This window comes from Aristolochia californica, unplaced genomic scaffold (genome assembly GCF_029961685.1).
Source record: "Aristolochia californica isolate CCGP_79_NKW_82.1479 unplaced genomic scaffold, dmAriCali1.0.hap1 SCAF_13, whole genome shotgun sequence".
NCBI classification, from domain to species: domain Eukaryota; kingdom Viridiplantae; phylum Streptophyta; class Magnoliopsida; order Piperales; family Aristolochiaceae; genus Aristolochia; species Aristolochia californica.
The window spans coordinates 25,001,756-25,024,221 of NW_027181804.1; the positions used below are offsets into that span (position 1 = coordinate 25,001,756).

Below are 22,466 nucleotides of genomic sequence, written 5' to 3' on the forward strand. Positions count from 1 at the left end.
TTAAGCTTTGTTCTTAAGACTGATAAAAGAATATTTTCATCATGTCAACAAGGAGATGTCCAGAGTAAATCATGATAAAGCCAACACAGATCAATTAATGCACGTTCAGCCTACAATTGTCATTTGCAGCCTTCACAATGCACACAGCCGAATCTAATTCTCATTGAGAAAATGAAAAGAATATTTGGAAAATTTATTCAAGGTAGCTCTGGCAACAACTCAAGAATCTAAGTCTATGCAATCTTAGAATGATCGATACATACAAGATGGGGGAACACCGCGGTGAACCAGTGCTCTTTATCAATCATATAGATCTTCTCTTCTTACTGAGATCCAAATGAATCCCTCCGCCGTCACCTGATGTACAATTTGAGTAAACAGCAGGATCCTTGTCTCTCGTGTCTCGTGTGAAAAATGGGAAAGCAAGAAAACCCAGTGTCTGGCCAGCTGCTCTTCCCACACAACCCATTTTTTTATATGACACTACTCACAATCATCTCCCTAGTTTTCCAAATCTTCTGGCAATTCCGAATATAACCGCCTTTGTCAAGAGCCCCCGATCAAGAGTACAGGCAAGAGCAACAGCTCCACCGATAAGAAGAAACTTGGGTATATTCCTGCCCAATTGTTTTTCTGGTGATTCAGACGCTTCAATAACCTCTGAGTTATCATCACTAGTGGTTCCCATGGATCTAAGAAAATTAGGATTGATCTTAGAGTTAATTTGAGCCATGAAAGCACTCCGAGATAGTTGAGCTCCAGATTGCCTTGCAATCTGGTAGGCACGTAGACCAGGCTCTATCTTCTTGACACAGCCCCACATTCCCTGTCTAACACCCAACTTCGCTATTTCCCATGGAATACCCATATCTTCATAATGGAAGAGAAGCACTTCACATGCCGTCAATTGGCCATCCCCTCTCTTCGATTCCACTGTTACACAGAGAAGAGGGAAAATTTAGCTACGTTTGCCACAAAAAATATTGTCTTCAATTTTTGATAATATAAAATGTCACCAAAAAGTGTTTGGCACTTCATGTAAACAGATAGTTTCCTTCGTTATACTCTTTGGAGAGAAATAGGCTGAGAAGGATTAGGAAGACCCAACAAAAAAACCATCACGAAGTTAGACTCGATGTTACCTGCTCTTATGCACCAACTTGAATAATACAAATCAACACGTCTAGGCTTGTTACGCCGTGGAACTGATGTGCTCCTTACACCCTAAAGCAAGGAAAAAAATTTGACAACAACATCAGTAACTAAAAACCAAACCTAAGCCAGGCATTTTGCATGAAGGTTTAGGGTAATAGACACAAAATAATGCCATGCAACATAAGAATGTCAGATGGTACATCTGACTCAACCATAATTGACTAATAGGCACAAATTAGCTCAAAGATGCAAGAGTGGCAGACAACAGACAAGAAGAATTTTCAGTAAAGAGGAAGACACATTTGTACAGATAAAATAGAGAGAATTTCAACCCAATCAGGTGTACCAGATCACGTATGGTTTTTAGTTAGCTCCTAAAACTTAGGCAGATCCATATTCAAAACTTGACAGAAAATGAGATTCAATATATAAAAGAGCAGCTTTAATAAATCGATTCAGAGAGCTGAATCTTCTTTCCAGTCTCACACAGGAAATGGGATACAATATGAAAGAGAAGGCACTTCTATAAATTCATTCATGCATCTGCGTCTCAAGTTTGTCTTCAACTTTCCATCTCATATAGCTATTTCTTGTGTAAGTCATGAATTAACTTTAAATTATTCTAATTAAATCGCTAGAAAAACTCTCAAGCAATAGATGAGACATCAAACCTAGGAAGCACAAAAAGGTTAACTTGTGAAGAAAATTAAAAAGGCAATCATTATAGAATAAGTCATATCAAGCAACTAAATTATAATAAGAAATTCACTAAGCATCTATAATATATCGCTAAGTTAAATTACTTAAGTTTAATAGAGTCCAAATAGTAAAGCATCTAATATGAGCCTAACAGTTACAACAGATCATATCCTTGTTACAGGTCCATGAGCAACATTTAGGAAACCAAATATTCATTATATCCTGGGCTTTACAAAGAGAACTCTCAAGTCTCCATTTATAAGAGTTATTTAAGTACCAATAATTTCAGACCCCATTTTATAACAAGCATGATGATTTTGGTTTAGCCATAGTGCAATAGACTCCAAAAGCAAACTAAGATGCTCCCAAACAGCCTAAACTATCTAAAATAATTAAGTGACAATTACACAGTTAAATTAGATAAGGCATGGAAAATACCAGTCATAAGACCTCAAATCTACTCAGAATACAGAGAATTAAACTGCTTATAACATTAGAAACCAAGCCACACCATAGAACAAATCAACCCCTAAAAATCTCTACCTATAAGAGAAGCTGTAACATATGAAATGACATATGAAATCCCATAAAGTTATAGCCTTAAAACATGCACAAGAGATTGACTGAGTAGGATCTAATATGAAAGGCTCCAAAAAGCAAGTGACTCAGTCTATCAGTTAAAAAAATGTAGTCACTGCCTTCCCTGATACTGCTATCCAAAAAAAAGAGGATTACTCTTAACTGTGGGTGCCAATACGGTAACTCATTCTCAATCAAGATTAAGAGGCCAAAAATACTGTTTATGAACAAGTGCTTGATATGCTGCAGAGATTAACTGCTACTACACTTTGAACCATAAGCTAGAATTGTAAAAAGTCAAAAGAAAAGGAGAATGCAAAAGAATTCTACTCATGCTTTGCAAGAAGTGAATCACATATAACATGGACCACAAGAATAAAGAAGTCTCTGCACATTTTGATTTGTTCTGCCATTTCTTAGCTTTAATAAGACTTCATAATGAAATTTGTGAATCTGATATCTCGAATCATTGTTTATTCAAGTCCTGATCAGAATTCAGAAGTAGTATAATTCACCAGCTGGAAACATAAAAGAGACCTGGAAACAGCTGTAGTACCTTCGTGACGCAGTAATATTTTCTCCCAGACTCCCAAATCCTACGGCCAATAATGTACTCTCTATCACTGCAGAAGAATGGAAACTGCCAAGAACAACAAGCAAGATAAGAGATGGCTGAATAGCCAGGTAAATTATTCAGGAGGGCTATTACATGACTGATACTCACCTTTCGAATCCATTGAACTACCATAGTTCCTGTAGTGGGGCACTCCTCCAAAGTTGAAGAATATATAAGCATGTCATCCCATTTGGACCGAAATTGATCATCCCAGAAAAGATCCCGGACTAACTCGGGTGTTGCATCCTCAAAGACAGTACTGCTACGATATTGTGGTGGACCAATCTGCATTTAAGCTCAAAACATCCTCGATTGAACAAATAGAAGGTATAAAATTCAAAGAAAAGTAATTTCTTCTACTCCACACAATTAACTTGTGGAATTCAATTGAGCTGCAGCCTCCACCTGTTGATCCCTTCTCCACGCTTTATATCTCATGTTACCCATCGACCTGTCCATCATAGGTATCCACGCCGGGCCTCCATCTTTCACTTCAACCAGCTTGCACAAATAAACCAAATCCTCAATCGTCACAGCCTTCGCTTCTGTCTCTGCCAACTTCGACAACCTGGCCAGCAAAACCAACATTCAATCAACAAAAAAGTATCCATTGACTCAAAAAGTTCCTCAGTTTCGGAATTTCAATGTCAAATGAGAAGAAAAATATGCCAAAGCAGAAAAACTAAACGTGCCTCCGAGAAGGAGGATCAAAACCAGCCGTGGCAACGGCCGAGCATGTTTTCCTCTCCTCAGTAAATCCAGTTATGCAACCAGGTAGTTGCACCTTCAATGAATTCAAGCTCGAAATCGAACCCCACCCCAGAGAAGCGAACCCGTACCCGTCCGCCGGAACCAACAAGGAAGACCACGAAGACGACCACGCTTTGGAGGTGGCTTCAGAATCGTCCGCTTTCTCCCTACCCAAAGTCGCCCATTTCGGCTTCCAAACCCAACCCACCACGAGCCCAACCAAAACCGCAATCCAAAGCGGACCCAGAAACAAGAACAACTCCATAAACACAGCCCCCACCGTCGGCCTCCGCAAAATCTCCAACAATGCCTCCAGCACCAATGCCATTACGGAACCAGGCAACGAAACCAAAACACCAAAAAGAAAAGAAACCCTCGACCGATTGAAAAAAGATTCAGCAACAAGAGCTAAATCGAGTCGAGGGTTCCAAGAAACAAACAAGTGAAAAGAAAGAACAAAGCAGAAAGCAAAAACAAAACCCTAAACGATGATAGTACGGGTAAGAGAGGAAGAAAGGAGGAGGAGGCTAAAATGGAAGGAGATGAGTGTATTAGATATGGCAGCAGAAGAGAGAATAGAGTAGACGACAAGCGAATTGTGGAACGGACCGGATAAGGATTCGAACATAGGGTAGAGAAGAGTCCGAGTCGGATTACTGTAGGGACATATCCCCTTCCCCGCCGCTCCTTTAGGTGGTGGCAATAAGATTTGGGGTGACAATCACAAGTGACAAAACACAAAATGATTCTTAATCTAAACCCAAGAGCATCAGTGTAATATAACTCTGCGGCCCGCGAAGGATAGAATTCACCAAAATTCGGAGACTGATTTGGGGATTGGATCACCTCCCTCGCTTGATCGAATCGAATCGAAGGGTCCGCTGACTCTTCTCTGCCACTGCTGCTATTCTCCGCGCCCTCGTTCGCCCTTTTCACGTTTTAACCTAGCCGCGTGTCTGCGTTCTACCGGCGCTACATTTGAACGTAGAAAGTAAAACGCGGGAATTCGGCGCGGTGGTTACAGACCGGACCCGGCCTCTGATGGCTGAGATGATGTGGTCCGACTCATTGACTCGAGAATAATTTGTTGGCTAAGGGCATGCTGCTCCCCTTCCTATTTCCTACTTCCTACTTCCTACCAAGTTGGATTGATCACAAAATCCAATATATTTTGGTCAATTGTTGGGTATATTGGGTGGATAAAATATAATATTTAAGTCAAAATATAAGGCATATCGGCCGATATCTGATATATGCAATAGTCAGGTGTCTCGGGTGTTTCAGACATTTCATCAAAATTCATTACGATTTGGGTATAATATAGTAAAAGATCTAATTCAAGGTGGATAATTTTTTGTTTACTACTTTGAATTATATTCAAAGTGTTATGTAATGGTATCCATTCAGTTGGAATTTTTATACATTAGAGCCAAAGGTGGTATGAAGGCTTGTTGCATGGAATGTATGAAGAATATTGTCCTATGGTTAATTATGTTATTTAAATAAATTATAATTGAGTATTATGCAATGTTATCGAAGAATTTACCCATCGGAGATAAGGGTGGTATGATCTTCATTTGCTTTGTTGATGTGATAAGAACAAGTGAGATGGCTAGGAAAGTGTGTGCTTAGCCAAGCCTCAAAAGACACTCATAACAAGAGCATAATATAAATACAAAGCCTTATAACATTCTTGATTGTCTTTAAACCCCCTTAATTAGATTGATTATAAATAGAAAAGTCAAGCCTAACATGAGCTCGTAAACATATATAGCATATACTTATAAACATAAACAACTAATAATTAGGCCGACAAAGAATTAAAAAGATGAGCATGACACGTTAATAAACGTATATAACATACACTTATAAACATTAGCGACTAATAATTAAGCTGACAAAGAATTGAAAATATGAGTAAAACATGAGCATAACATGAGCAGAATAAATACCCCAATTGACATAATAAAAAAAGAATTGGTCGAGCTACAGGTGATAGGGTATATGTTGAGGATGACTTGTCACTAAATTGAGATCGGTAAGGTCATAACAACGCATTATCGATTGTCGTAAGATCATGCTAAAGTTTTTTTTTTTTAGAATTGCACTATTTGGATGGAATGTGAATACCCATTCAAGAGTTTGTAAATTATGTTCAAGTATTATATAAGGTTTGGGTTTTGTTGACCCACACATACTAAAAGTGCACAAACATTAGAATGTAATAGTACAATTTTTTTATTACCTTGAAGGACAATTTGGAACTCAAAATTGTTGTTTATGGTTGTATGATGTTATGATTTAAGATGGTTGTTGCCTATTATTGATTGCATATCCCTGAAAGTCTTCTCTATTATGTTATATTATTTGTTGACCTATTGTGCACCATGTTTTGGCAACAAAATATGGTGTATATTGGACAAAAAATAAATATCATCATAATCCGAGAAGTGTAGGGAGATGCTATTGAAATTTCATCAATTGTCTTAAATTGTAACCATATAATGGTAAACAATATTGCGTCCATAATGGGTGAGGTGGAGTCATGAATTCAAGTGAGCAAGAACTTGGATTCGCATTAGTTCAATTTTCTATTTCTTATATCATAATTATAAAGTTGTTATTAATGGTGATGTGAACATTGATGAACACATGGGTGTGATCCAATAGTAATGGATAATAATTGGATATGTATTCAAATTTAGTGAACAGTTTAGGAAAGGAATTGATGCTTTTATTCAAATGGCTCATTCTGTAGCTGATAGCAGAGGATGAATATTATACCCATGTTAGAAGTGTGCTAATAGGTATTACAAGTCGATAAACAAGGTTAAAAATGACATAGACCATCATGGGATGGAATCGAGTTACACTAGATGGACATTGAATGGGGAAGAAATGTTTTATGATGGATAAAGACATGAAGGTCAAATTTTTGGGATACAATTTGACCAACACTCTGGAGGTATGAATGAGGGCATTGACACACTCATACACGACCTACAAGTAAGACAAGTCAATGTTCTTGATGGGCAACGAGTGCATAGTCAAGTTGGCCAAAAGTCAGGAGGAGGAACCAATGACATTGATAAGTTTATGAAATTGTTCATGGATGTGAACAAAGAGTTATTTTCCAATTGTCAAAGTTTTGCTAAGTTGAAGTTTCTGATTGGGTTGTTTCATATTAAGACAGAGTAACATTAGTAACAAAGTTATGGATAACATAATCTCATTTTTTAAAGAAATGTTACCTTCAAATGAAATGCTTCCTCAAAATTATTATGAGGTCAAAACTTTGTTGCGTGACTTAGAGTTTTATTATAATAAGATACATTCATGTAAAAACGATTGTATTATGTATTGAAAATAATATGCAAATATAGACAAGTGTCTTCAATGTGGTAAGTTAAGATACGCATAGTCACAATCTAAGTGGAAATTAGATAAGGTATTGAGTCATTTTTCAATGAATCCACACTTTGAATGCTTGTTCAAAATTAAAGAATTAGCTATGGACATGAGGTGGCATAATGAGATGTGAGTTGAAGAAAATGTGACGTTGAGGCATTCGACAGACTCGTAAACATGGTGTGAATTGAACAAGGAGTATATGTGGTTTGTGAGCGAACTACAAATGTACGTCTTGGACTTGCCAATAATGGTTTTAATCCATTTGGCAACATGAGCACATCATACAACATTGGACTAGTGATTTTGATGCCTTACAATTTGTCTCCATGAAAGTGTATGAAGGACCATTACTTCATCACGAGGTTACTTATTCTAAGTCCTAAATCGTCAGGAAATGATATAGATGTCTTGTGCATCCATTGGTAGATGTTACGGTCCCTAGCCATGGATCTAGTAACTCGGCGAGTTGAATATGAATCCAGCACTGTTTGAGGGTTTCTTATCACGTTTTTGTGAAAAGAACTCTCTTATACTTCTCCTTTCACGTTAGGATTGAAAAGGATTTTCCTTTTTTCAATTATAGATGCAACCAGCAAGTTAAAGGACTGTTTAAGCACATAGATATGAAATCCCTCTTTTATGATTCACGTCAAGAGGGTTTTACTTGCTGTAATGACTCAAGAACAACCCCTTTCCCTTTACTGAATTCATTCCCCTTGAAAAGGAGTTTCCCTTTCTTAATTATGAATGAACCCAGCTAGTCAAGGAAGCTCCTTGAGGCCCCAATGTGGAACCCCCTTTCTTATGGCTCACGTCAAGGTAGGGTTTCCAATTTCATGCAGCACTGGTTCCTTACGTAAAAGAGAAACATAAATCTAATCTTAATGCTTGGAATAAGATTAGAAAATACCTCTTTACGTTAACACCAATCCAGCAACCAGAATTCGTCCTCCTTCCTGGTTAGCTCACGCCAACCCTTCTCCCTTTCTGGAATTTTCGTGAAAGAGATGACCTCCTCTTGTAGCTCGAAAGAGAAAGGTAATTCCTCTTCCTTTTCCTTCCAAGATCTCCTTAAAGACTCCCCAATGGATGCAGCAAACCCCCAAGAGAGTTCACACCAAGAACCCTAGAATAGAGAGCCTAGAAGGAACCTAAATTACCCTAGTTTATGCTAATTCCGAACTTGTTTTATTTCTCCATCCTTACCCCTTAAATAGGGTAATTAACATTAACATAGGTTAGGGTTATAAAACCCAATTCTACCCCTACCTTTAAGTCTTATTACGAATCAATAAAATTCGAAATTAAAAGCAACATAAATAATAAAAGTAAAGTAGGTGACTCAGTCTTATTGAGTCCATATAGATGTCTTGTGCATCCATTGGTAGATGAGTTGAAGGACTTATGGCACAAAGGAGGGCAAACATACGATGCATTGATAGGAGAAGTGTTTCAGATGCATGTTGCTTTACTATAGACTATAAATGATTTTATATGGCTCATTCTCCGGATGGAGCACAAAAGGAAAATTAGCATGCTCGGTACGTATGAGTGAGAAAGAGCTCCCAATGGATCATTCATTGCGAAGGAGTAGGAATAAGTTAAATGGAAAACTGGAACGTGGAGCCCACTCAGTCCAGTTAACTAGTATTCATATTGAGTTACAATCAGATAGACATACCCACGTGTCTTTTCAAAAAATGAGTACTAATAGGAAGAGAAAACGTCCTTTCATCGAATCTAATTAGAAGAATATTCTTTTAGTTGACTTATTGGTTAAAGTTAAAGTTGAGACACAAATTAAATGTGATGCACATTGAAAAACACATTTGTGACAATATGAACATACTTGACAAATCAAAGGACTATTGTCAGGCCAATGGAATTAGAAAGGAGTTGCACTTAACGAAGAATAGTGACAAGACACTAATGCATGTAGAATCGTATGTAGTGTCTTTGAACGAGAAGAGAGTGATTTGTGATTGGCTCTGTACAGTCAAGTTCACAGATGGCTATGCTTCATAGTGTGATGTGTTAGGAAATTAGTCCCTATCTTTCCGACATTAAAACTCATGATTGCCATGTGATGTTGCAACTGTTGCTCCTTGTCTTATTGTGTGCTAATTATCTGCCAAAGAACGTAATGACTCTTTTTGTCTAGTTTGATTTATTTTTCAAGGAACTACTCTCCAAGACGCTAAAGGTTAATGACTTGAAAATGTTACAAAGTGCCATTTATATGATATTATGTCAATTGGAACAAAAAAATTCACTCACATTCTTTGATGTTATGGTGCATCTAGCGATTCACCTACCACAAGAGGCATTATTGTATGGTCTAGTACAATATGTACCCAATAGAAAGGTAATTAACAATGAATTATCGTAAAGTTGCATAAGTCATATGTCACGTATGTCCTAACTAGTTTAATGCAAATAGGTTTCTACACTAAAAAGCACAATATGAAATAAAACTTGACCTGAATGCTCCATTGTTGAAGCATATATTGATAGTGAAATATTAATTTTCTGCTCATTATAATTGGATGGCGTATAAAATAGATTCAATCGACTCAATCAAAATTACGATGGGGATCCTAGGTGTGTGAAGGATAAATTGTCAAATTTCTCACACAATATGCAAGTTGGGTGGTAAATTAGAATTGGAGATGGCCCCGTTCAAATATAAGAAGATGATTTTAAGTTGTATTATCTAATTGTAAAGAGATCAAAGAATATCTCTGTTAGCAATTTACCTCAATCCATGAACTTGTATCTATGTATAGGATTTTGTATTTAATACATACTTGTTGTGTGATGAATAACCAATATAAAGGGCTTCTTACTCGTGAGGGAGTAACAAATGTTGACATACAACATGATGCATTGTTTCCCGAGTGGTTAAAAAATAAGGTATGTCATATACTAATCCTAGGGTTTAAAAAATAAATGATAGTTTTGTTGTTTGTGGTCATTGTGATCACATTGTTGTGGTTAAGGGGTATTATGAAGATAATGATCTCGACTATTATGGGTTGGTAATTGATATCATAGAGTCATGCTATTTGTACAAGAATCTTTTGTATGTGCTTAAATGTAAATAGTTTGATGTAAGTAATTGAAGACATGACATTAAGATGGATGAGCAGTTCACTACCATCAATATGTCCTTAAATGTTCTTAGTTGTCCGTAGACTATAGTATAAAGAATGGTAAATCGAAATGTGTATGATATTTTGGAGCAACAAAATTCCAACACTAAGGACCTAAAGACTTACTAGTTGGACTTGTCCTCTCGATAGCTTTATACTGACAACAAGATGATGAAGAGGTAGTGTTGATCAGGAACAATATTCCACCAAAGCCTACATCAGAGCTCATCCGAGGAGTAACTACTTGAACACAAGCAAAACAACCAAGACATAATTTTATTGTTGATGAAGATGACCAGTGATAAGAGAACTATGAAATAGAAGAAGATGAGGAAGAGGAAGAAGAAGAGGACAAATGGAAAGAAGATGAAGATGAAGTCAGAGAAGAAGAGGATGTTGAACAAGAAGACAGGGATACAAAAAAAGAAATTGGGTAAGATGAAGCTTAATTTGGGGATGACGCATGTTAGATGTACATGTAATATTATAATTATTAATCTTGATAATAGGTAATTTATATCATTTTATTTTATTTAATGTGTAGTCTAATTATATTAATTAATTGTGTGATCTCAACAGTCTCTTCAGTAACATCACTGTTAGTAACCTGAGGCACGACTATCAAAGTCAGAGTTGCCCCCTCGTTCATAGATGGAGGCATGTATTTGCCTAAGCCATGATGCTAGTGTTGAGATCATTTGATAGCGTGTGGTAGTCACTTTTGTAACATTTATTTTGTTAACTAGAAAGGCGTAAATTACTGATATCGTATATTTGTAAAAGATAAATCATTAGAGCCTTTCATATCTCAGCCATCTACACCACATCCCTCAGAGAGTTGAGGGTGTGACCCTTAAAGGGTTTTGGACATTGAGAAGACTATTAGGAAGAAGGGAGGACTAGGTTCCATATCACTATTTCAATGGACTATAGATGCTCATTAGATTTACTTAGCAGTGAGTTTACCAGGTTCATCAATGCAATTCTTAGGAGGCATTCACCGAGAAGGTAATAAAATTCAAATCTTATAAAGATAAAAAAATTTCAAACATGTTTGACATGATCCAGGTCATTCTATTTTATTTATTTTACTTTATTAATTATTTATGCTATGTTTAATGCATGATGGTACATGTAATTTATCTTGTGTTGTTCTATTGGCTAAAGTAGGACAAATTTGTAGTGGATTGTTATAATGAGAAATTTTTAGGTGCAATTATATATTTTAGGGATCATCGCTCTGAACAATACAAGTGGTTCTGACTATTTGGGGATTTGGAAGAGGCAATTCAACATCATTTCCTGGGTGTTCCCAAGATGATCACATGATAATTTTTAGGCATTTTATTTATTTTTTGTATTTATAATACTAACAATTTTTCTATAATTATTTGTGACTCATATTCATTTTTTTTAAATGTATGAGAAGATTAAAGATCACTTTGAAAATGCTCGGAAATAAAACATTTGGCATACATGTGGGTCAGAGTCATTCAAGCAAGCGTGCTATGAGATAGTATGTGCAATATTGCTGATATTTTTTTATTTTGTTACAATATTTTGTAATCTAACTAAATGTAATATTACATTTGGAGTGTGAGGTTAAAAAGATGATTTTTTTTTCTTTCAAAAACACCCACTTTAGATAGGGTAGTGGATAGGCATCTGAGGAGACTAGTGGTTCCCATGTTAGTATTATATGTTTTCATGGTTTATTTATTTTTATACTTAAATTTAGACAAATTATTGATTATTTTATACAACTTTAACAGGACAGATAGACAATTTAGTCTAGGAGGCCCAAGATGTAGGTGTATAGCCCAACTATAGCGCTAGATATGATCAAGTGATGAGTGTATGAATTAGTTATGAGAAGGGGATGGGTCTTGGTGCACCCTTGTTACAATTTGGAATTTAGGAGCCATCGGTGCAGCTCGATAAGTTGACTTGGAGAAGAAAAATGAAGAGCACGTAAAGACGAGGGTGATAGTCACACAACAACAGAACAACAGAATAATTAATGATTGAATTAGAGATAGACTCAAATTGTAGACTTGTAATCAACTAGTGTCTCTGTTGTAATTCTATAAATAGTGTATACCCGAACAATGATAATCACGATAATATTATTCTACATTCCTATATTACATATGGTATCAGACTCCTGATCGATTAATCAGAACCAATCTACCGTCGCTGAAAATCCTTATCAGAGATGGATGGACTGTGTCGCACCAAGGGAAAGAAAAAGACATAGAAGAATATATACCAGCTTGCATAATTATAATTTTATGTCATCTCTACGGGTTTTATTGCCCCATGCATGAAACTTGAACCAATATCCAAATAAGATCCAAATTGATATTATTTAACAAGTCCAAACCGGATAAAATCAGGATCCGTTTACAGTCCTAAAGTATAGTTCTTAGCATTCGGTTGGTCGTTATACAATCCAATACCTACCGGATTTTCATGTGCCCGATACTATCACAAAAACTTATAGCAGGCACATCGTCCTGATCTCAGGAATTCACAGTCGACAGCAGACGAGACACGATCCCATCTTTGAAGACCCTCTTCTTTTCTGATTACTGATTGTTCCGACCTGTTTCCCCTCCATTGGTTTATCTCTCTCCTTCTCTTTCGCTGCAACCTCTACGTTGCTACGAACATTGTCTCCTCTTATTCTGGAATCTTTGGAAACGATCGCCTTGCTGAAAAAAAAAAAAAAAACGATAATGCTCTGTTCGATCAAATCAGACTCCGATTGGCTACACCGTCTCCGAGCCTCCAAAGGCTTCCCTGTCGAATCAGCGCTCGATTTGGAGCATTTTCTCAGCTGTAACCCTAACACGAGGCCCTGCGTCTCGGAGTTTCAAATGTTGGGTTCGATACCCAGCCCTGAAGACTCAAAAGGTTCTGCCTCTATTCCGGAGATGACATCGATGAATTCCGTCGCACAACATAATTGCGGAAAGGAGCAGTGGTTCGACCTGATGAACAACGTCCTAGCCGAGCTTTTTAACATGGGAGGGAGAGATTACCCGAAGATGCAGGCACTTAAGAGTACTCGTAAGCAGGCAAACCCTAAGATTTGTGTCGTTTCTTCCTCGACGAGTGTGCAGGATAGTTGCATGCCTGGAGGACAGATTCTAGCAATGTCGCCGTCCAGCGCGGACAACAGTGTGGCTGAAGCGAAGGATGGAGAAAAAGAAGGTGGTTTTGTGGACGCGGAAAAGGAAATCTCGCAAGCGTTGGGGGTTGATGTAGATTTGGATTTATTTTCCCGGACTGTAGTTACAATTATAGACACGAGTTCACCAACTTGGAAGTCAGAGAAGCAACTTCTCGGGAAGAAAAACGTTTGGAAAATCCGTGATAAGAAGCGGCGATTGATTGATACTTCCAGGAAAAAGAGAAAGTTAGACCGGTCGGGTCCATCAGTTGGCTGCAAGAAGAAACTCAAGAAAGGACTTTTGCTTCTGTCAGGTGAAGTTAGGTCTGACTGGAAAAAAAGAGAGGAGCATTTGCAATTGCGTGGGGTAAGGCCTTTAGCTCGAATTTCACATTACTTTTTGCTTCTGTTGTTGAGGTCTTGTTAATTTATTGTCTTAGAGTTAAAATCCTTTTTTTTAGTTTATTGAAAATTTCGGTCTTGATAATTGCACATGCATGCTTATGTACGGTGATCTAAGGTCTCTATATACTGTTCTACTTTTAACATTCCTGGTTGTATTCTAATATTTTCCGAGATGAATCACCATTTGTTTCTAATCAAACTTAAACCGCCAGTTCTTAGAAGGTAAGTGTTCATGGTTTATATCTCGGTGATGTGACAAATGAATGTGTATATAGCGTTTGATGTTTTAAGAGATAGATGTATGGACCTGGTCGTGCACTCACTCTTTAAAACATGAGTCCATCAGCCGGGGGCAGTTTCCTTACTTATGGAATTGCTCCTCCATGTTTTAATATTTTAAATCACGGGTGATGACCAGGCCAATTTTGCTTTTGTCTTATCAGCCTTTATTAGACCATTCTTATTGTTACTAATTTAAACTTACCCTTCTACCAGTTATTAGAAGTTAGATTGCACTATCATGTTGTATTGCTTATAGATTGAGAGAACTATTTTGTTTCTCCAATTATAATTTCTTGAAATGCCAAAAACAAGGTCTTCTTTTCTCCCTGCATAGGTTAATCTCTAGCATGAATCCATTTTATTCCATTTTTTAAATGCAATTTTTGCCAGTAAGCATACAATACTGGTAGTTTTGTTTAGCATGTCAATAATCTCAATCCTTGGGTAGTTACATTTTGCATTTGTTTAGTAGATATGTTGATATCTGTTTCAGGTTTGTCTGTTAATTTATTTGTATCTTACACTGGCATTTCACTAAAGCCTGTGGGAGACTGGACATTTTATGCTGATTGATACTTCCCTTTTCTTTCTTTTCGTTGCTACACACACAAACACCCAGATTACACCCTAAGGCCTAGTGAGACTGGAAGCTACATTTCATACTATGGTTCTGTCATTGTTGAGCCAAAAGCCAAATGGATGTAAATTTTCTTTCTTTCACTATTCATCGAAAAATCCCATGCTGACTTGACCAAAGATATACTTCAATTGCAATACATTCAGTCCTTCCTTTCTTTTTTTTTTTTTTTTTTTTTTTTTGGAATGGCAATTCACTTCTTTCATTACCTCCTGTGAAAAAAGTGAAGGACCATACTTGTGCAGAAACACATATATTCTAGTTTGTAACTATGGCTTCTCTGGAGCAGGTTCAAATTAGTCTTTAAGACACTTTCTATTGCTTCAAATCTTATTCATTATTTAGCTAAAGCCTAACTTGACTTATATGGGAACTGCCTCTAATTTAGACTAGTGTTATAGCTGGCTGATTTTAAATGCAGAAATCTAACCATTTTATACAATATATTAGAAGTGCTATCTATGTCAATACATGTTTTATTAAAGTATTTATTTTATCTAAAGTGTGACAAGTATGTATCTTTTTGAGTGGTGAGAGGTTTTATTAAAGAAGAGAGGAGAATGGAAAAAAAAGAGCTTCTACCCCTTCTTGTCATCATAAAAGGACACTGTTCACTTTTTTAAGGAAAAAGGACGTTAAAGTTGCTCCCAATGTAAGGAAGTTACATTGAGAACATCTCTACCGTGGCTTCCAGTGCAAATATCATTAACATTCTGCATACCCAATATATCTAAGGCTGACATAGTAATAAAGTTTCAATTTTCTTTCAAATAAGGGCCTCAAGACAAAGAGGCCAAATGACTGCACGTGCGGTGGTCTCAATTTGTTGATACTACTTGGAGATGCTATCAGTTCCTTATTTGAAAGATATCTGCAGCCTTTACCATAAGGGAGGATAAATCAAATCAAGTTGACATCCTGCTGCATGTGATGAACACTTTGGGGCATTTCCCAGTCTTTGTATTCTATGAGAGGTGTTCCTCTATTTTAAATGGGCAGTCCAAAATGATTTCTAGTTTGTGAAGGAAAAGTCTCTCACTCTCTCTCTCTCTCTCTCTCTCAAGAATTAGGTTTATTTGCACCAATTGTCTATTGTTGATTTGTTTTACCTGTTGCTTTTCTGGTCCTTTCTCACCCTGATCAGCAAGGATTTAGTCATTTTTTTATATAACTTAGTAATAATGGAGATTAAGTCGTGTGTCAATGTATGCTTATATAGTGGTTATGTTTACCTGCTGTTTTTTTTTTTTCTTTTCAATTTCAAATGTATTCTGCTAGATATCCCTTTTTTTGTTTAAATGTTGATAATTTTATTTCAAAGAAAGAGAAGATACATCAAGGGAGAAATAATGAAGTGAATCATTTTTTTATAACATGAAGTGAATTATTGATGGAAGTGAAAGTGTACAAGGAAAACAACAGGTAAAAATCAAATCATTATGATAAACATAGTAATGCCATGAATACTCTAACACATCAAGATGGAGCAGATTCCTGATGGTTAGCTTATCAACTAGTTTTTTTTTTCCCTGGAGTATGGAGTGGACCTTAGAAAAATTCGTAGAAAGTTTTGCGTCTTTGTAAGGGACTCTTTAAGTCTAGCGAGTGTCTACTCTTTAATAGGAGTAGAATTGATTTGAAGGATCCTCCCCAAAAAATCATAAATAGCATTTCCACAAACCATTAGCCCTGGACTACCCTTGAGCTGTTTCAATTGTTCATTTTAAACCAACCAACAAGAGGGTGCAAATGTGTACCTACTCAAGCTTGGAATGTAAAGAAGCATCATGCATTAAACGACCTTCATTATTCTTGTTGAGCGGGAATAGTTCCACATTGATCATGACTTTATAGCATTGAGCAATAGGCCTCCTAATTGGCTAGTCACTTTGGGATGAAATTGGGTTCAATCTTCACGTGGTCACATTTGTGCTTCGTTGAGTTGTCAACGTCTCAAACCCATTATGTGTCAACCAGGATGTGAGTGTTAGTGGGAATACTCCCACATTGATAAGTGCTAATTATGGAGCTTGGAAGATGATAGAATTTTATTAATATGCTAACCAAATGAATGCTCTTATTTCTTTTTTTCTAGAAGCACCGTAAGTGCGGTTATTGGTATCCTTAAAAAGAATTGACCCAATTTAATATCTCCCATTCAATAAAAAAAGGTGCATTATATTACCTTTCTATGAGTGATTGGAGGGTGACCCCCTAAGGAATTAGTTGCACCATTAGTAGATTTGTTGGCCTAGGTGGCTTCTCAAGTGGGGGTTGAATTGGGATTTTCAAATTAAAAGGTTTAACTTAGGTGTGTAATGAAAAATATGCAAAAAAAATTGCAATATATTGAATTCAATATAAATAAGCAATCACATACCATCGGAGACAAAAAAAATTCTTATTGATGTTCCCCTATTGGTATTCACTGCCCATGAACCCTTGCTTGGGAAATTCTACTATTTCAAAGCTCTAATAGTTGGAATTACACAAAGAGATTCCGGCTCTCTTTAAGCCACGTGTAGCTCAAATACATGTTTTTTACAAATATAATCTCTCCAAGAGATTGGCTAGATTCTAGATCTAGCTAACCCTTTTGATCTAGATTAAATAGTTTCTAGATGAACCTTTCACAAAATAAAAACAAAGAAAGGGAAAATCACTTACATCCAATACATATGTAAATTCAATGTATGCTCTAAAGTTCCATGTTTAGCATTGTACCTTAAGAGGAGGAGTTTGGGAAGCTCTCTTACATATTGATTGAGTTTTGATATACATCAATGACTCCTAAACTCTAGTCTTCACATTGTCTTCTTCTTCAAGAGTGCTTCTTCAAGAGTTGTCTTTCAATGATGTTTGAGGTCTTGATTAGCCTCGATTGTTTTGAGGCTTTTAGACCTTGAGATGCATGTCTCTTGAAGATAAAGTATCTAAAATACTGAGTTTGCAAATCGTTAGCTCTAATAAGTTTTGTTATCATAAAAAACAATCAGGGTGTCAATCTGTGGTCAACAATCTCCCCCTTTTTTATGATGACAAAACCTAACATAAAATTAAATCATACATAGTCCCTAAGGTACAAAGCTAAGTTTATTATTCAATTTCAACGTAAGCTCTCCCCTTAATCTTTGCATAGTTCTTTTTAGTAATTTGATTTTCAATTTTTCAATTTCTAGAAGTGCCTATATCCTTGTCATATCTTGTCATATTGTGACCTTGGGCTCAAAACGTTGGCTTTGGTGGTATATTGTGGCTTGCGGCTATGTATTAGTTTGCCACCTCAATCATTGAACTACCGAAGCAACTTGTTTATCTTGTGGGATTTCCTTAAACTTGAATATTTATTCAACCGTAGTTACCCAATCAAGGCATCAAGGCTCCTTCTGGAACCTCAATTTTAATTCCACTATCCCATCAGTAATATGTTAGCGGAGGATTATCTTGAAGGTGTCTTAGATGCTGATTCTGTGGTTCTTACAACAGAGGCATGTCCTTGTGCTGGAGTTTCCATGAATTCTTCACCTTCTTCATAAACCCAAAATATTTATTTCGGTACTTTTAGTGGCTTTTGGCAACAGTTTCATGAGCTGCTCTAATTTGCTTGTGATGTCAACCTTAAAATCCTTAATATATGATTTTGACACACTTTCCATAATGATTTTTCAGGATCTAGAGTTGTGATTACGCGCAAACCTCAGACACTAGCTCTAATACCAAATAATGCAGCAATTAGCAGTAGCTCTAATACTGATTTATCAAGTGCTGTTTGTTAACTAGCAGTAGTTAGCACAAGGGGAAAATCCAGTAAGAGATTATTCTCAGAATAAGAAAAAAAAAATAATGGTGCTCCAACTACCAAAAAGAAAACTTGTATTAATCTTCAAAACTGATATGAAGTTCCAACAATTTTCCTCTATTTTCCAACACAAGGATGAGCTTGCAAAAATAATCTACATCACCAAAATAGATATGTCGTAGGACTTGACCTCCTAATTACAAATGAATTATGACTTACTAAATTAAGAACCACTTGCTAGAAAAGAATTTCAGCAACTAACTTAGATAGAAATTACTAAGAATGGACTTGCTAACTTTGGAACTATCCTAAATTGACTATTAATAAAGATGACTTGCTATCGAAGGCTTCACTGAAGAAAACTCTCCTAATTTGGAGTATAGACACTAGGAAACTATTTAAAGTGGAAATATGTTGACTTCCCTATACAGAAAGTACCAAAATAGAGAGCTTTCCTAAAATAATAGTTTTTCAAAAATAGAAACAACTGTATGCAATTGATACTTCCCTAAGTGAGCCATGTCCTACATCACATGCATAGCTCCCTAGTCCCGAGTAATATTTGTGATATTTTAATAATCCTTGGATGTTTAATGATTACCTTGGCTCCCTTACAGCATGGTCGATTACATAAGTTGCGTGACAGTATGCAATTTGTGTTGCCACTTATGTGACTTGGGCCTTTGGCTCAGTGGTCTCATGGAGTGTTTCTAGTGTTAGGTCTTGGTTCAAATCTCATCTTGGGGGGGATGTGTTTGCGTCTGTGTGTAATCGACATTTAAACAAATTCATGTATGATTCGTGTTATAAAAGAATATCATGGTGCCACTAAGTTCCATTTGCAACAAAAAAAGGCTACCACTTATGTGTCATGGCTTGTAAATAATAAAACATAGTAGCATATGTTGGGAGCCCTCTTTGAGTGACTAAAACGTAGGAAGATCTTTCTCCAGCCTATTCTCATAGCCCCTTTTGCATAGAAGGTGATTTGAAGTGGTGGCCGGTTGCTTAATGCTCTATCTAAAGACTTATCAATTTCATGGCCATTATTTGACTTTGTTCTTTCTGTTCGATGAGTTTTATTGCAGATTTCTTGCTAAAGGAATAGGAAGTCATCAATGTCTTTTGGGTTTTATTGCACGTCTCTTGCCAGAGGACTAGGAAGTCATCAATGCCTTTGGAGTTTTAATGCACCTCTCTTGCTTGGGAAATAGGAATAGTTTCTCTATATCTTGTCACTCTTGATGTAATCCCCTACAATTCCATCCAACTCCAGGGCCACTCTTTGTTGTGGGTGCAAAGTTGACCTTTTTTTCCTCCACATTTCTTGGTAAAAAATCTTATTATACGAAGGACTAGAAATTAGCTTAGAGTGCAACATCAAAGGATTGCTCATTATTCAAAATCCCTTTTTTTATTGATCTTTATTTTTCTTCAATTAAATCTTGGCTGTTCCCAAAAATTTTCTTAGGAAAATTCACATAGTTGACAAAAATGCCATTACCATAATTCGAAAATAATGCCATTTTCTCTATTTTATTATTTAAAAATAAGAAAAATATCTGAAAGGAACATCAATTATGAGTATGTTGGATGGCAGAGTATAGAACAAGAAGAATTTAGTATTTCATTTGAAATTTCATGGTTAAATTGGAAATTAGGTGCATTTAACTTAGATGGACTTGACTCGATATTCTTGTTTTCCTGTATATTGATAGCTTGATGTATAGTAGATGAAAAGGTAAAATGAAAAGAAGTTAAAAAAAGGAAATGGTTAATGACTGGCAAAGTTCACTAAATTACCTGTTCTAAGGCTTTTAAAACAAATATAAAGTAAAAATCCTCACTCATGTTAGGACGAGGAATTTGGGTAAAGTTTGCCTGATTACCTTCATTTTGTTCATTAATTCAAACTGATATAAGTAAAGGTTGTTTGATACCTGATTATCGGTTTATTCTTTAGATTAATTTTGTGAATGTTGAAACTCCGTACCTTGGCAATGCTTGAAACAAGGATTTCACACCAGCAGCCACAACCTGTAGCTATTGAGCCAAAGGCCCAATCTACTTGATTACCTAATCATGCATCATAGAGCCTTAGAGTTTTGTAAAATTAACTGTATCACGTGTCAGTCCATGATATGGAATTGGGCAGTAGATAAGCTCATTCATATGGACATTTTTGTTCTTATAATGAGGATGGCTTGATTTGTTGTTTTTTCTTTTTTGGCTGTTTGGAGGGCTTGATTTATCAGAGATGATTGCTAACTTTTTTTGCATAATTAGTTCTTACTGGGTAGTAATTTTTAATGTTAATTTACATTTTTTTCTGTTTTTAGTGGTCTTATGGCTTATCCCAGAAACCTTTTACATTATCTGTTTATCGTTCTATTGTTCCTTTAATACTTGGATGATTGGTGGATTGGGTTTGCCACTTATCTCGCCTGTCTACAGCCTAATAAGGGTTACGGAATTTTTCATGTTTCCACTGAAGTCTATTGTTTTTACACGACATTCTGCGCTGCTTGCTACGTTTGACTTGGGCTTATCTTGTATCTTTTCTCATTCCTTTATTGTGGATGTTGCCCGAATAACTTTTCTTTCCCATGCAGAAACAAACATACGATAATAAAAAAGAAACATGCAGAGATGTGCAAGATGATGGGAGTCGGACCAAAAAAAGGCATGTTTTCTTCAAACTAATCAGATGTTTTGTTCTCATGTATACTTCTGCTCCGAAGTAGTGACTCTTTTGCTTTTAATTTCAGCAGACCACAATTTTCCCGATCCCCACGTAAACCGGCAAAGAGAGATCCTTCTGTGGTCCATATAAAATGCATTCCAACAAGCAAGAAAAATGGGGCTCATTCAAAGTTGCATATTAAGGATAAGCATTGAACTCAGTTCATGAATGATATGTTCCCATGTAAAAATGAAACACATTAGTCATGTACTTGCTAGTTCTAATACCTCTTGCTCGAAGGAATATCAAGTCAATTTGTTATGCTGGAGCATATGGGGTTATTAGCCCAAGATCTGCTCGTATTTTCTTGTGTGGTAACTCTTTATCTGCGTAATCGCATTGTTTTGACGGTTTGAATCCCAAACTTCAGGTGAGCAAGAGCAAGCCTAGCTGCCCCTGGTTGAAAGTGAGTTGCACTTGGAGAAAAGCAGATCGCTCCATTGCTTGAATATAGAGGACTATGGAGGCTTGGTTTGCTACCTCAACCCTCCAAGCCCTTCTTTATTGGCCTCTGTGCACCATAGTAAGTAAAAACCCAACTTTTGTTGCTCATAAACCCTTCTTTGCTCATGTTAACTTTAGCCTCTCTGTTAGTTTAAGATGATTTCAAAGAGGAAAAGATGGATACATAAAACATTTTTTTGTTTTTAAAAGGATGGGGTGGGGTTGGCCTTATTCAATACAGGGGTATCATGATCCCCTTACAATTTTTGGGAATAATAATGGTCAAATTTTCATTTTTTTTTCTTTTCCAGGGGTTCCAAATAGACCCCAAGTGTTTTTGGAGAAAATTTCACCCTTGTCCAATGAGAAGTTAAAAGTGCATTTTCAATTACTACAAATTGTAAGCTATGGAAAGAACAAACCAATGGGCAATTAGCTGGTCCTTACCACTCACCCCTCTTTAACTCGACCCTATTTTTTTTTTTATTTATCTTTTTCTTTCGTTTCTAGTTAGGTATAAATGTTAAAACTAGTCTTTCCTAAGTGTTTCTTATGGTGGCACAAATGTATGAAAACCCATTAGACAAAACCCCACACAGAGGAAGATTAGAGTGTGCAC

The 22,466-nt window shown here is 36.4% G+C and overlaps 2 protein-coding genes across 5 annotated transcripts; one reads left to right on the forward strand and one right to left on the reverse strand.

Annotated features, from left to right (window-relative positions):
• Positions 1-75: 75 nt before the first annotated feature.
• On the reverse strand, positions 76-4,509 carry LOC137948020 (uncharacterized). Of its 2 annotated transcripts, none has more exons than XM_068793924.1 (6): positions 3,742-4,509; positions 3,455-3,617; positions 3,158-3,334; positions 2,990-3,073; positions 1,143-1,224; positions 76-933 (listed from the first exon to the last, which is right to left on the reverse strand). In XM_068793924.1, the coding sequence occupies exons 1-6, from the start codon at positions 4,125-4,127 to the stop codon at positions 494-496; spliced, it is 1,332 nt and encodes a 443-aa protein (XP_068650025.1). In that variant the 5' UTR covers positions 4,128-4,509; the 3' UTR covers positions 76-493. The 2 variants fall into 2 exon arrangements, with proteins under 2 accessions (XP_068650025.1, XP_068650026.1); XM_068793925.1 differs by having other exon boundaries at positions 3,889-4,508.
• Positions 4,510-12,852: 8,343 nt separating this feature from the next.
• LOC137948664 (uncharacterized) lies at positions 12,853-22,041 on the forward strand. Of its 3 annotated transcripts, none has more exons than XM_068794780.1 (3): positions 12,853-13,904; positions 21,273-21,343; positions 21,774-22,041. In XM_068794780.1, the coding sequence occupies exons 1-3, from the start codon at positions 13,101-13,103 to the stop codon at positions 21,775-21,777; spliced, it is 879 nt and encodes a 292-aa protein (XP_068650881.1). In that variant the 5' UTR covers positions 12,853-13,100; the 3' UTR covers positions 21,778-22,041. The 3 variants fall into 3 exon arrangements, with proteins under 3 accessions (XP_068650881.1, XP_068650879.1, XP_068650880.1); XM_068794778.1 differs by lacking the exon at positions 21,774-22,041 and adding an exon at positions 21,429-21,758; XM_068794779.1 differs by lacking the exon at positions 21,774-22,041 and adding an exon at positions 21,432-21,758.
• Positions 22,042-22,466: the final 425 nt, after the last annotated feature.

Coding starts and splice junctions, on each gene's coding strand:
- LOC137948664 (XM_068794778.1), top strand. CDS start 13,101: ATGCTCTGTTCGATCAAATCAGACTCCGATTGGCTACACCGTCTCCGA. Junction 13,905..21,272: donor AGCATTTGCAATTGCGTGGG/GTAAGGCCTTTA, acceptor TTTCCCATGCAG/AAACAAACATACGATAATAA. Junction 21,344..21,428: donor GGGAGTCGGACCAAAAAAAG/GCATGTTTTCTT, acceptor TTTTAATTTCAG/CAGACCACAATTTTCCCGAT.
- LOC137948020 (XM_068793924.1), bottom strand. CDS start 4,127: ATGGCATTGGTGCTGGAGGCATTGTTGGAGATTTTGCGGAGGCCGACG. Junction 3,618..3,741: donor TTTGATCCTCCTTCTCGGAG/GCACGTTTAGTT, acceptor TTTGCTGGCCAG/GTTGTCGAAGTTGGCAGAGA. Junction 3,074..3,157: donor TAGTTCAATGGATTCGAAAG/GTGAGTATCAGT, acceptor TGTTCTTGGCAG/TTTCCATTCTTCTGCAGTGA.